Source organism: Sus scrofa, chromosome 17 (genome assembly GCF_000003025.6).
Source record: "Sus scrofa isolate TJ Tabasco breed Duroc chromosome 17, Sscrofa11.1, whole genome shotgun sequence".
Taxonomy (NCBI): Eukaryota; Metazoa; Chordata; class Mammalia; order Artiodactyla; family Suidae; genus Sus; species Sus scrofa.
In genome coordinates, this window is record NC_010459.5 from 24,487,485 (window position 1) to 24,503,083 (window position 15,599).

Genomic DNA, 15,599 nt, shown 5'->3' on the forward strand with positions numbered 1-15,599 from the left:
ACCTGTGACTCAGATCTGATCGCTTCCCTGGGAACTCCATATGCTGTGGGGCAGGAAAAAAAATGAGCTTGGGAAATGGTACACACATATAAAAACACATGTGTGACAATCTGACAAGTGCTAAACTAGTAGTAGATAAAATTAATACATATAGAAATTATAAATACATTTATAAATGATAAACTTGGAGTTTCCATCATGGTGCAGCAGAAACGAATCCAACTAGGAGCCATAAGGTTGCAGGTTCAATTCCTAGCCTCTCTCAGTGGGTTGGGGATCCGGTGCTGCCGTGAGCTGTGGTATAGGTCACAGATGCGGCTCGGATCTGACGTTGCTGTGACTGTGGTTTAGGCCTGTGGCTACAGCTCTGATTGAACCCGTAGCCTGGAAACCTCCACGAGCCACGGGTGCAGCCCAAAAAATACAAAAATATAAAATAAATAAATAAAAAATGATAAACTTTACTGGGATGATTTTTGGCCTTAAATACAGACTTTCTTCATTGGACACAACACAAAAGCGTTTGAAAGAGTCTAAGCATGAGTCAAGCTTGAGAATTCTACCTTAGCAACCTGTTAAATATTTAGACAGATCACAAGAGCTGGTTAAATTGCATCGGTTTTATTCAAATGTTGACAAATATGTTATTAATACTTTGAGTATGCAGACATATTTGTTTCATACTCCTTTCCTTCTTAGACACAAATCATAATAAATAAAATCCCAAATAAATATTTTGATGAGAATTGTCATGTTTTTTAACACATGCCTATTATTTTCTAAACGAAGCAAATCAAGAATCTTCTCAATCAGGTTCTAGTTACTTTGACCTCCTCAAATGCTTCCAAACATTAAATTGTATTGATACAAATACATCTTCCATTAAATTTCCTGACCATATGTTTCCATCTGAATTATATACTTTCTTGCAATGTTGCTCCAGCTGCATTTTTATATTATGATTTCTTTCCTTTTTTTTTATTTTTGTCTTTTTAGGGCTGCACCTGCAGCATATAGAGGTTGAATCAGAGCTGTAGCTGCCGGCTTATACCACAGCCACAGCCACAGCACCATGGGATCCAAGCCAAATCTGTGACCCACACCACAGCCCACAGCAAAGCTGGATCCTTAACCCACTGAGCAAGGCCAGAGATTGAACCTTCATCCTTATGGGTGCTAGTCACATTGTTTCCACTGAGCCACAACAGAAACTCCTGTGATTTCTTTTATTAACCTCTTTCTTATTTCACAAATGAAAAGGTAAATTTATGGAGAACAGAGACCATTTCTGGTATTCTCTTTTACTTCTATAATCTGAAAAATTTATAAATATATAGTAGGTATTAAAGTAAATAAAAAGCTATCAGGAGATATTTAAATATAACACTAAATAATCTATGCATTATACTTTTTAGACACGACTGTATTTATAAGAGTCTGTTGAAGATTTTTGTATCCATTTTTAGTGAATAAAATTTGCAATTTTTCTTTCTCCTTAAAAAAAGCTACCATGACCTTAAGCTAAAATGTTATTTAATCAAAGTTTCAAGTAAAAAAGTTTTTTTCCCCCCAGAAACCATAAGTATTATTACCAGAGCTAGGCGAGGGGATAATACATCTTTTCATGTATTTTTCTTTCATCATAAGGAAATAATATTTCTAGAAAAATATTTTTCTAAAATTACATCCTCTGACAAAAGGACATGGTTTCAATTTTTTTTTTACTTGAATATATTCTCCTAAAGCTAAGAAGAGAAAGGTACAGTCAACCCTTTGTATCCACATGATCCACATCTGTGGATTCAACCAACATGGACCAAAGATATTTTTTAAAAATCAGTAAGTCCCTAAAAGCAGAACTTCCATTTGCTGTGCACTGGTAACTATTTGCATAGCATTGACATTGTATTAGGTACTATCAGTAATGTAGGAATGATTTAAAGTATATGGGAGATGCTGCATAGGTTATGTGCAAATAGTATGGCATTTTGTACAAGGGACTTGAGCATCCATGAATTTTTGGTATCTGCCTAAAGTCCTGGAACCAGTCTCCTTCAGATACCAAGAGATGGTTCTATACACCTTACCTCTTCTCCAACCCTGCTTCTCAATGATTTAATAAGTTTTTCTCATCCACCATTTTTATTACATTCCTCTCATGTACTCAAGGTTTTAATCACTGCTGCATTTAAAATACAGTTTTCTTACTATAAAATGCCCAAAGTGGCAAGTATTGTACAAACGGTTGGAAGACAATGTCAGCAAATAATCAAGTACAGCAGTGATATAGTCAGGAATTCTGAGGCAAGTATATATGAGAACGAGAGTGATTAAAATAAGTTTCATGAAGAATGTACTACTTGCCTTGATTGTTAAAGGATGAGCAGGACCAGAGTGGTGATACCAAATATTTTGTAAGTGACATAGAGGAGAAAGATCAGTTCAGATGGGAGAACCTGAGAAATGAGTAAGACGCTGATGTGCCATTTGTGAATCCTTGACTAAGAAACTTTGATATTCTTCACCATGAAATAAAACAGTTGGGCTAGAGAGTAACATGTTAGATCCTGTATTTAAGAAAGATTAATTTATTCCTAACTAAAATACTGGCCTTCCAACAATAGCACTATGGCATAGGAGTTCCTGCTGTGGTGCAACAGGATTAGCAGCTTCCCTGGAACTCTGGGACACAGGTTCCATCCCCACCAGACACAGTGGGTTAAGGATCTGGCATTGCCACAGCTGCAGCTTGGATCACAACTGCAGCTCAGATCTGATCCCTGGACTGAGAACTCCATATGCCAAAAACAAACAGACAAACAAACAAACAAAAACCCACTATGACATAGGTTAATCACATTCTTTTCTTGAACTGGGAGTGAACATAGGCTGAAATCTTGGTCAATAGATCAAAGTCACATAGCTGGGTAGTTCTGACCTCGAATTCTTTCTGTTATGCAATGCTTCATAATATATGTGTATATATGTGTGTGTGTGTGTGTGTGTGTGTGTATATAAAATGAAATAAATTTTCAAATACATATAAAACTTTAAAATATATATACATATAAATTCTTATTCCAAATTAGTACATATTTATAGCAAAAACAGATAATACAAAAAATACACACCTCCTTTTATCCTGCAGTTCAGAGATTAATTAGATTTTTGTTGTTCACCCTTTAGATCTTTTAAAATGACAAATGAAACAATAACATTTGAAACATAAATGCAGTTTTAAACCATGTTATGTGTCACATACCACAAATCATGAACTTTTTTCATTTCATTACATATTCTTCCATAACATAACCTTAATAGACCCAGCGCTTACCCAAAACCATGTTATTTAACTGTAAAATTATCATTGCAAATTATTCTCTATTGTTGATGAATAACACTTATAAAAAATCTTTATAGGTAAATTTTGGCCCATACCCACAATTCTTTTAGAATACTTTTTTAGAAGAGGACTTACTTTTTCCAAAACACATACAAAACCATGATGCTTCTAGAATTCCCTGGTGGGCTAGCAATTGAGAATCCAGCATTGTCATGCTATTAATCAGGTTCAACTCCTGGCCAGGAACTTCCGCATGCTGTGGACACAGCCTAAATAAATAAATAAATACATACATACATACATGCTTCTGATAGTAAATGTTAAATCAGCCATGTGTTTGCAGTCCTATGGGGGAATGTCACATACTGAACAATTGTGGGGTTCACCATTCCTAGAGCCAGAAATATGAACACTGATACTTGACACTGAGCAACCTTAGTATCTTTGTCATTTTAGCATGGTATAATAGAAAATCATGAACAAGAGGCTCATAAACAGGAGAAGTTTCACTCTGACAGTTCCAGAGGCTGGAATTCTGAGATCAGGGTGTGGGCATAGTCCAGTTCTGATGAGGATCCACTTCTGGTGGAAAGAGGGAGCTCTCTGGTATCTCTGTTTTAAGGGCACTAATCCCATTCCTGAGAGCTCCACCCCCTAATACAATTGCCATGCAAAGTCTCTACACCCTAATATCATCACATTAGGAAATTAGGATTTCAACATATAAATTTGGGGAGGAACACAAATATACTGTCCATTGCACTGAGTTTACAATCTCGTGAGCAATATATAAGAATTTACTCTCCCCCAACTCTTCTCTATGGAGTATATTCTATGTTATCACTTTCATACATGAAATACACTAATTAATGGGTAACAAATGCATTTATTTTATTACTAGAATAGCTGATTTTTTCAGTTATTTATAATATCTTCAGATGTCTTATGCGAAATTGCTAATTGTATCCTTTGTACATTTGTATTGACTATTTCACATTTATCTTATTGATTTGTAGAACTATCTGTATATTAGAATTATTAATCTTTTCAAATGTAGGAGTTCCAATCATGGCACAGCAGAAATGAATCCGACTAGGAACCATGAGGTTGCAGGTTCAATCCCTGTCCTTGCTCAGTGGGTTAAGGATCTCGTGTTGCCATTAGCTGTAGTGTAGGTCGCAGATGTGGTTTGGATATGGCATGGCTGTGGCTGTAGCTGGCTGTGGCCGGCTATTGCTGGTAGCTGTAGCTCTGATTAGACCCTAGCCTGGGAACCTCCATATGCCTTGGGTGCAGCCCCAAAAAGCAAAAAAAAACAACAACAACAAAAAATTTTTAATATGTATATTTCAAATTGTTCTCTAGGTTGTCATTTATCTGTGATATTAAATATTACTCTTTTATAACCAAAACAATGAGGAAAAGTAGAAGTAAAGACAAAAAAATTGAAAGAAAATATAAAAAGGGGGGGAATGGAAGGGAGGAGGACGCAAAAGGAAGATAGAATGATGGTGAAAAAAAAGCAAAGAAGAAACCCTTTTTATACAAAAGAACGAAATTGAAAACTAAAGACTCAAGAAAGCCCTTGATTTTAAGCCTATGTACTTGATACCATAGGAAATCGCTTAATTTCTAAATGGAATGGTTCTTAGTTTTACTCCTCAGACATTTTTTATGCAAAGAAATCCATATCCTGATTAACTAGGTGTGGTAGGAGGCTTACTTAGACCACAGAATCTGTGAATATGTCAGATTACACTGCAAAAGGGAAATCAGATTGAAGGTGAAATTAAGGCTGCTGAGGAGCTGATCTTAAAATAGGAATGTTATCCTGGATTATCTGAGTGGGCCACTGTCATCATAAGTGTCCTTAAAAACTGGAAGAAGGAGGCAGAAGAGAGTCAGAGGGGAGACATGATCATGAAAGAATCTTCAGAGAGATGCAACACTGCTGACCTTGAGATGGAAAAAGAGGCCACAAGCTAAGGAATGCTGGTGGCCTCTAGAAGCTAGAAAGGTAAAGAAACAAATCCCCCTGCCCAGAGTCTCCAGGAAGGAATGCAGTCCTGCCAAAATGTTGATTTTAGCCCATTTAGATCCACATGGGACTCTGACCTACAGAATAATAGCATAATATATCTGTGTTATTTTAAGGCGCTAAATGTGTAGATTTTTTTTTTTTTTTTTTTTTGACAGCCACACCTGTGGCATAAAGAAGTTCCCAAGCTAGGGGTTTAATTGAAGTTGTAGCTTCAGGTCTATGCCACAGCCAGGGCGATGCTGGTTCCAAGCTGCATGCATAAACTATGCTGCAGATTGTGGCAACGCCAGGTCCTTAACCCACTGAGCAGAGCCAAGAATCGAACTTGCATCCTCACAGAGACTGTTAAGTCCTTAACCTGCTGAGCCACAGTGGGAACTACTAGAAAACTTTTTACAGCAGCACCAGTGAACTAATCCATCAGTTGTCTTTGGATAAGTAAAAGGAACACAAGCCAAACTGTTCACCCAGTCTTATTGTCTTTTTTTTTTTTCCAAATGGCACATTTAGTGTATCGAACAATCTACAGAATGAAAGAATTTGAAATTTTCTTTAATTATGAATATTTACGGGAACTTGGCACTTCTGTGCACATTTGTGCATTTTAATGTGTGAATTGTATGGATGCTTAGAAGTATACAAGACATGCTCTCTGTAATGTGACATAAATGAGTTGACTGCCTTCTTAGGAAATGGGTGCTAACCATTTACACTTGATGGGCCTCAATAGCTCCAAACACATTTTGCCTTCAATGAAAATCCAGTGAAGCATTGCTGTAACCAAGCAACCTGAAAGCAGGAACAAGCAGCAGGCACAGACAGAAAGCAGTCTGCCTCTTCAAAAGGGGGAAATGTGCAGTGTGTATAGCAAATGCTGATAAACAGCAGAACAAATAAAACCTGGGTACACAAGGCTTGACTAAGCAGTATTTGATCTCATTAGGAAGTTCTGATAAAGATGCAATGCCCCTGGGAGAAAGGAGGATGTGGTAGGCATCTTTACAAAGACTTGTACAAGGGACTTTTGAAAGACCCTTCAAACATCCTGGGTAGACTGGTTTCTGTTCTGTGGTTGAAAATATTGAGGCAAATGCAGGAAAAAAGAATAATAACTTTCAAGGCATGGTGTATGAATGAAATAATTCCTAATTAGAGAAAGAAGCATAAAGATAAAAAGAAGTGATAGTATAGATGAAAATCCTCCAAGCTACATCCCACTTTATGTATGGACATAACTTCTAGCTTCAGTCTTTGAAGATTTGTCTCTTTCACTTGCTATTCACTCTGTACTCATAGCAATCATGCAATCATATCTACCCTGTGACCACCATTGTCCTTGTGGAGGTTATCAGAACCTTTGCAATGGGAAGAGCGTGGTTATTGAAACCAGTACGTATTTGATCGCATGACTCCACATGGCCCTTCACAGTCTTTATCTGACTTAACTTGGCATCCTTCATGCTATTGATCACTCTGTATTCACTCTTTTCCTGCCAGCCCTCTCTGATACATTTGCTGATCATAGCCATTCCACCTGGAGTCCCTCAGCATCTCCAACTCAACACATCTAAAACTAAATGCAATATCTCTCTTGACTCATCTTCTCCCTTTTGAACCCCACATCTCAGTACTTGGTATGTACCATCATGTACTTAGTTGGTCAAGCCAGAAGCAGGAGAACCATGCTGTTTTCTAAGTAGTGCCTTTTATCGATTAATTTATTTATAAATCAATGTAATTGGAATATTCTTTTTGACCAAGAACCAGCATGGGAGGAAAAAAAGAAAAACTTTTGGGTTTGAAAAAAATTTCTCCTGGCCCTTTCAACAACCTTGCATGAAGCAGATTTAGCCATGTGTTAGATTCAGAGGGTCCCAGTTTTCAACGTAATGGCAAGAGTTCCACTGTGTGATGACTTCCTCTTTATCAGTCATTCTTTGCTTAGAATTTGTGCTTTGACAATTTTTCCAAGAAGCCAGGAAGATACCAGCATTTCCCTGACTTCACAAAAATCCTAAAAAGCTTGAAGCACTTTCTTTTTGCTGATAATATTCCCTTTCTCTGCAAATGCAGATTGCTCCTTAAAGCCCTGGATTATGAATTATTAAAAAGATAAGGGATACTTACAAAGACTGTGGTGTGAAAATTAAGCCTTAAGAGAGGACTTGGGAACACATGATATAAAAGCCAGAAGATCACTGTAATTGCTCTGCCTGACAGACATGTCCATCTGTGTAGGTATCCCTGAAATTTTGACAAGGATTTTGTAGATCTATTTCAAGTACCTGTCATTTTTTCCCCCTTGAGAGTGGAGAGGTTGCTTAAAAGCCCATGAAGGCAACCTCTTCCTTTGTAACACATTCCTTTTTCCAGGCAAACCACAGGCCTCTTTAAAGTTAGAGGTAGTCTCCAGCCATCTTCCTGTCCCTTAGCCAGTCCTGACCGTGATGACAATGGCTTCAACTACATGGTCACTGGGTGATTTCAATCACGAAAGAAAGCATAAATCTTATAAAAAGAGTAACTATTTCTTAGTCCCAGCAACCATGTGGTGTGGCCATCCCTTACCATTACCATTCTTGATTAGATGTCCAAGTCAGCTCAGCTTGGATATAAAGTGAGGCCACTGTACCAGAGCAGTGACCCCAGGCTGCTGCAGTGACAACACTGAATCCTTAACCTACTGTACCACAAGGGAACTGCCCAAATAGTACTTTTTAAGATCGGCTTACCTGAACATCATCTGGAGGTCTTATTAAAACACAGAGTGTTGGGTACCTCCCCCAGAACTTCTGGTTCAATAGATCTTTAGTGAGATCCAAGAATTTGTATTTCTCATAAATTATCAGATGATAATGATGCTGCTGCTCCAGAGACCACACTTTAGGTGAAAGTCCTATGGAGTTTTGTAGTCTGTCTGATTGTTTTTATTCTTTTTACTTTCCCTCCCCCAATGACCACATTAATTATGAGAATTCTAGGTAAAGGAGTAAGGCAAATCCCAAACCATTGCAAAACCCATGGTATACTTGGTTTTCCACAGTGTGGGACTATTTGTTACTGAGAGATGAGCCTCTTCTCCAAAGACAAATCTCTTTAAGACAATGCTCTTTCATATTAACTTGGTCTCCCATTTAAAAAAAAAAATTGAAGTTGATATATGTTAAAATAGGTTAGATGCTTCCTTATGAAGGGGTTTCTGGAGTTATAAAGCTGTATGGAAACTGATTATTCATGGGAAACCAATTGTTTTTCATACTTTTTTTTGATCAAAATGAAAACTTTAGTCATATTTATACTTTTTTATGCATAATGCAACAGTATAATCTGACAGAGACTGATGTAATGAATAAAAAAATTGTCATCAAAGAGGTCCCTTAAGATGCCATGGAGCCTCCGTCTCTGGGTCGTCTCTGCCTTGGAAGGAAAGGGAGTTTTCTGGAATTGATATTTCTGAACACTCAGAACAATACCAGCTGATGGATTGCTCTCTGTTTTGAAATAGTATCACTTTGCCTGAGAACCTTTTATTTTTGTCCTCTAACAAAGAAGTATGATGCTTGAAGAACTGTTAAAAAGGGCGGCTCTCTACCCACGCGCCATCAGTCTCTTTTTAACTGCTTCCAAATTTTGAATGGCGTGACTCCCTATCTCCATAGGCCATCATCTTCTTTTGTATATTGTCTGTTGGTTCCTGCTTCTGTTAGGAAAAAAAAAATCTTGCTAGAAATGTGTTGTATAACTATGGCTCAAGTGAGCACATTATATAGGATAGTACTGAACTAAAGTTGATTTCATTAATAAGTAATGGCAAATTAGGTGCTTTGCAGAGTACCAAATTGCTTGATTTTAACATGAGTACCAAAATATTAAAGCATGTATTTTTTAGGATTTTTTCTGATAAATTTCTCTCATAAAAAAAATATTATCACTCAAAATAGTATGTCATTCCTCTGCTTAAAGTTGTTTAATTTTCAGGATAAAGTTTTAAATACTTCAACCTAGTGTATTAATCAAGATTCTCTGAGAGTTCCTGCTGTGGCTCAGCAGGTTAAGGACCTGACATAGTATCCGTGAGGATGCAGGTTCCATCCCTGGTCACTCTGAGTGCATTAAGGGTCAATATTGCCAGAAGCTGCAGCATAGGTCACAGATGTGGCTTGGATCTGGTGTTGCTGTGGCTGTGGCACAGGCCAGCAACTGCAGCTCTGATTTGACTCTTAGCCTGGGAACTTCCATATGCCACAGGCCTGGCAGTAGAAATGAAAAAAAATACCCTCCAGAGGAACAGATCCAATAATGTGTATATCGAGAATTATAAGCCTCTGCAGTTATGGAGGCTAAGCCCCAAGATCTGCAGCTGGCATGCTAGAGACCTCAGAGAGCTGGTAGTGTGGTTCTAGCAGGAGTTGCAAGAACCCAGAGAGCCAGCGGTCTAGTTTCAATCCAAATGCCTGCAGATTTGAGACCCAGAAAGAGCCCATGTTTCTGTTTGAGTTCAAAGGCACAAAAAAGTCAGTGTCCCAGCACTAAGGTAGGCTGGCAGAAGGAGGCCCTCTTTACTTGTGGGAGGGTTATCCCTAAACAGATGGGATGAGACCCACCCACATTACGGAGGGAAATCTGCTTCGCTCTGAGAGCCCTTTCCAGTCACCTCGACTGGAGCCTCTCTCCCTCCTCTGGCACATTTTGTAATGGCACCAGCTACTCTCTATGTTCAAATTTCTCTGTATGTCTCTGTTAATAAGTTTCCAGGCAAGTTTCTGCTTAAATGTCTGATTCATCTTTGTATTTCCTATTTCCCCAAACACAAAGCTTTGTACACAGTAGGCTACCAAGTGTTGTTAGAAGGACAAATGGATATGTGGGATACAGTCAAAGAGATTTTGACACTGCCTTTATATTCCCCTAGAAAGTATAGAGACTTTTTTTCAATCCCACTCTGAGATTCCAGAGAGTCTGTTGTCATAGAGGTGGTTCTAGATATTTCAGATGGTTCTGGAAAATAAAATTCTGTTTAAATATATTAAGTTCAGGAAAGAATCTGTGAAGTGTTTACTTTGTAGCTTTTTGAAAATCATTTGGTTAGAAAATCACATTTCCAAGAAATAGGTATTCATCCTCCCAAAACTGTATTCAAAGAAAGAATGAAAAATTATATAGAAAGTCACTAATGTTTCCAACAATCTGAATGGAAGAAAATGTCCTTTTTAAAAATTTAACTGTGGCCATCAAGAATTACCTTTCTAACATCTCAAATGCATTTTCCATTCCTGCTAATACATCTCTAATCTTCATTAATGATGACCACTTCTATTAGAAGAGTGTCTTATTGAATACATTTGGCTAGGAAGTTGCAAATCTATCCTGAATCCTCGTTGTTTATGAATGGTCTTCTAGGTACATGCAGTCCTAACAGGAGATAACAGAAAGTATAAACAGAAAAATTTTCCAATTTGACGAATAAAAAATCAGAGAGGAGTTCCTGTCATGGTTCAGTGGAAATGAATCTGACTAGCATCCATGAGGATGCAAGTTCGATCCCTGGCCTTGCTCAGTGGGTTAAGGATCTGTCATTGCCATGATCTGTGGTATGGGTAGCAGACACAGCTCGGATCTGGCATTGCTGTGGCTGTGGTATAGGCCACCAGCTACAGCTCCAATTCTACCCCTAGCCTAGGAACTTCCATGCTGTGGCTACAGCCCTAAAAAAGACAAAAATAAAGAAAGAAAAGAAAAAATCTGAGAAAAGTAACAAAACAAAACCAAAAAACCCTCAGAAATTTAATAAGCAGAAATGTCTTTATTGATTCTAGTGTAAAATCAATTGCATTTGGTGCTAGGGAACACAAAAGAAACCAGGACATATTCTTTATCTTTATAGAATTTATGATCTAGAGATGGGCCTATGGAAGACAGATAACCTTATCTTGTTAAATTAACAAGTAACATTTTATGGTAATGATAGCTAATATTTGGCATTTAATGATATTTCAGTAGTGTTTTATATAGGACTATCTCATTTAATCTTTACAACAACAATATGTAGAAGACACCATTATTATCCAGTTTTACACCTGGTGAACCTGAAATTCAGGACTACTAGATAATTTCTCCAAGATCATATACATACCTAGTGAATGTGTGGGTGAAGGGGCCAGTGTGCAGATCTAAGCCTAAAGTTCTTAAAGTTGATACTCAGAAGGCAGTTAAAATAAGGGACCAAAGAGAATGCTGTTCATTCAAACTGGGGTAGAACACATGTTATTGTGCCTTAGCTTGTCCTGGAAGGATGAGTGTGAGTAGAGAGGGAGAAGAGCATTGCTTCCAGGAGTGAGACAGGTAGAGGAAGCTTAAGAAAACCTTAGAAAATAGGGAAGAGTCAAATTGTTATCATGCAGGTAGGTGACAGCATGAGTATAACCAGGTAGGTAGGGGTGGTGAAACAGAAAAGTGATTGGAACTAGATATTGTTGGCCTTGAGTGTTAACTGAAGGAATACAGACTTTTCTCATTAGAGAAGTGTCACTGAATGGTTGTGAACCAGATCAAAGCTATCTTTTAAGATTGATTTGTCAGCTATGTGTAAAAGCAGCTGGTGTCAAAAGTGGAAGAAGGGAAGGGCAGTCGGGAAACCAGAGAACAGGGAAGGCAAATAGGACTGAGAGTTGGAATTTGAGTTATGATAATGTGAGTAGAGAGGAGGAAACATGGAAATAGTACAGGTTTTGGCACTGCCTGGATGTGAGAAACACTTACAGAGAAGGGCTGATAACAGGTAATAGTTCAGAAAAGTGAATATATCATTCAGCAAGGCAGAGAAAGTGCACATCCATGTACAGTTGAAGAGGTTTGCACTGGGAGAAGAGGTGAGGGAGTTACATGGGAATGGTGCAGCTGGTGGGGGCACTCAAAGGTACACTGTTAAAGGTATGGATTTGGGTGTATAGCAAAAGAGCACTTTTCCCAGGGCAGGGCAGGGATTGGTCATTGCGTCAGCCTGCAGCCAAACGTCTATGCCTTCGTTTCTCAGATACTCGAGGTTAGCATATACACCTTCAATGAATACAGAAAAATGTGGCATTTAAAATCTGTGACTTTTAATTTTTTAGGAACTGAAATGACCAAAGTAACCATATATATTATTTTATATGTGAAATAAATTATTGCATATATAGTTTGTTATAAATATGTAATAAATTCTTAATGGAAACATAAACTTTAGGTGTTAAATTGTGCTCTAACATAACACTTTCTTCCTAATTTTGCATGATAACATTAGGTGATAGAAACTCATGTTTCTACTTTCTACTGAGATTTTCTTTTCTTCAAATTTTTTTTTATTAGTCAAATTCGAAATTCTGGTGTTTCTGGTTTTCATATGAGCTTTTCTTTGTCTTATTTTTTTAACAGATGATAATAAAGAAGAAGAAGACATTGACATGAAAGAAGATTCAGGTATTAAATTTATGCTTTTATTCTTAGAGGATAAGCAAGGATCATTTTGTTGTTTACATACACCTCACATTTTTCAAAGAAAGACAAAATAAGGTAATATAATAGAAAAGCACACTCAAGGTCATAAAATAAGGAGTAGTCATGCTAACTGAAAATGAACACAGTTACAGTATTTAATCATTAAACTTGACTTTGAGATTCCTGACAGCTAAGGTAAAAATGGACATAATGTCATAGTTAATAAAAATGTGTAACAAATCACCCCCAAAACTTGGTGGTTAAAACACCCACTTACACACTGAAATATTCTGTGGGTCAAGAATTCAGACTGAACACAGCAGGGCTGATTTGATAACACTGCTCCACAAAATCTGAGGCCTCTGCAGGAAGACTCAGCAGCTGGGGTTAGAATCATCTGAAGATTTGTTTACTCATATGTCTGGCTGGTGATTGACAGGGCTTTAGCTGGGGCAGTTTTCTGAAGCACCTGTCTATGGCCCCCTTCTGTGACCTGGACTTCCTCCTAGTGGCCAGGTTCCAAAGCAGTTCCTCTAGAGTGAGCCCTCTGGACCCGTACAGGTTTTAAGCATCCTCAGGAATCCCATAGACTTAACTTTCACCAAACTCTTTTCCTTGAAATGGTTATTCACAAACCCACCCAGGCTCAGAGGAGAAGAGAATAAACTTTACTGATGGGAGGTCTGTACAGCATGTAGGGCCTGAAAAATGGTTGAGGCCGTCTTTTGGAAAATGCATTTTGTACCTATGATATATTGCTCTCATTATCAGAAAGTAAGATGCCCACGTACTCCTCAGGAAGGACCAGTGTTTGATGAGGGAAATCTAGTGGTTAAAAGCATTGGCTCTGGCTGAAGGTCAGTATGAGCTTGATAATGAATGCATGAATCAATAGGCCTGGATTCGATCCCAGCTCTTCCACTTACTGACCTTGGTTAGAGTTTTCTTTATAAGCCTCAGTTTACATTTTCAGGGGGCAATAACTCTTACCATACAGTCTTGTTTGGGGGACTAAATAAGATATCGCACCTGAAATGTTGCTTGGATCATAGTAAACACAGAGGATGATGCCTTTTTTTACTCTATATACCTCAAAGGTACTAGAAGGAATGGAGCGTAAGTCTATGGGTTGAGAGCTCCATATTCCTCATTTTGACAACCACACTGCTCCAAACATGAAATGAGGCCAGTTTGCAAAACTGAAATAGATATCTTAGAGGTCCTCATGTTGTGTAACCCCTTCTTCGCCGCCAGAACTCCCCCCAAATCACTGCTGACCTGGATCTAAACTGCTCCATGAACAGGGAGCCCTTTAAATTGTGAAGTAGATGGTTTGGTCTCATTGGGCAAGATTTGCTTGAGATCATCCTTTTCCTTGTGAAGTTAAATCTCTCTCCTTGGGAGTTCCCATTGTGGGTTAAGGATCCACCGATGTCTCCGTAAAAATGTGGGTTTGATCCCTGGCCTCACTCAGTGGGTTAAGAATCCAGCATTGCCACAAGCTGTGGTGTAGCCCAAACCTGCATCTCCTATTCTACTCCTAGCCTGAGAACTTCTATATGGTGCAGGGCTATAAAAAGAAAAAGAAAAAGAACCTCTCTCCCTTATCTGACCGCCCCCCCGCATCGTCATGCAGCAATAACACCCATTCCTTTCCTGCATAGCAGTTCACTGGAACACTGATTTACATTCTCTCCACTCTTGCCCAGTCCAAGCCTGTCTGGTTTTGTTCCCGGGGCTGTGGATTCAGAGGGCAAGCAAATCATTGGCAGGAATGGTGGATGTGGAGGAGGGATTGCATAGCAGCTGTGGGTTCTCTCCCTGTACCCCCTCACCACCAACTGCTTTCTAAGGGAAGCGCTTGGGACTCTCAGCAGAGTGCTTTTCTCTGTTCATGAAAGAAAACTCGAAGTACCAGGGAGTTAATTTCTCTGGAGCAGTACTCAACCAATACTGGACAGGAGTTGGTTAATCAGCACCCCTGCAGGACACATCTGAGGCATCTTCTAGACCAGTGCTGCCCAGTTGAAATAATGGCAGCCTCGAATATGAGCCTGATGTGTAATTTCAGAGTTTCTAATAGCCATATTGGAAAAGGTAAAAAGAAACAAGTGAAATTAACTTTATAGTTCATATAATATCTCAAAGACATTATCATTTCAATGTAGAATTAATATAAAAATTATATTAGAAATTTTCCATTCTTTTTTTTTCCATATGAAGTTTTGGAAATTTGTGTCTATTTCATACTCACGTTTTAAGTCAGACTATTCACATTGCAAGTATCCTTGGCAATAGGTGGTTTTGTTTTGGGTTTTTTGGGGCCGTGCCCACAGCAGGTAGAAGTTCCCGGGCCAGGGATTGAACCCAAGCCACAGCAGTGCCCCAGTCTACTGCAGTGACAACACTGGATCCTTAAACTGCTGAGCCACAGGGAAACTCCCAATATGTGATTTTGGACAGCAGGATTCTATACCATCGCCAACAGGCTTCCAGAAGAATTGGGCCCTCATTGTCCACAGCAGAACTTTCTCATTAACACCCTAAGTGGTTGCCCTCCCTTTCCAGTCTAATTTCCCTCCTCCCCTCTGGTGCTTCCTGGGGTAGCTTCTTAAATTAAGTCCTTGCACTCAAACTTTGTCTCTGAGTCTTCTGAGAAAATTCAACAGAAGACAAGGACTCTCCCAGCCTTTTTGTAAAACATAAAGCCCAAGGCAAAATTTCAATTAAAATATCAAT

General features: G+C 38.6%; 1 protein-coding gene across 5 annotated transcripts in view; it reads left to right on the forward strand.

Annotated features, from left to right (window-relative positions):
• MACROD2 (MACRO domain containing 2) overlaps positions 1-15,599 on the forward strand; it is a 2,051,742-nt gene that overhangs the window by 1,852,380 nt on the left and 183,763 nt on the right. For all 5 annotated transcript variants that reach the window (XM_021077529.1, XM_021077532.1, XM_021077531.1 and 2 more), the window contains exon 10: positions 12,798-12,842. In XM_021077529.1, coding sequence (XP_020933188.1) covers positions 12,798-12,842 — 45 coding nt within the window. The remainder of the gene's footprint in view (positions 1-12,797; positions 12,843-15,599) is intronic.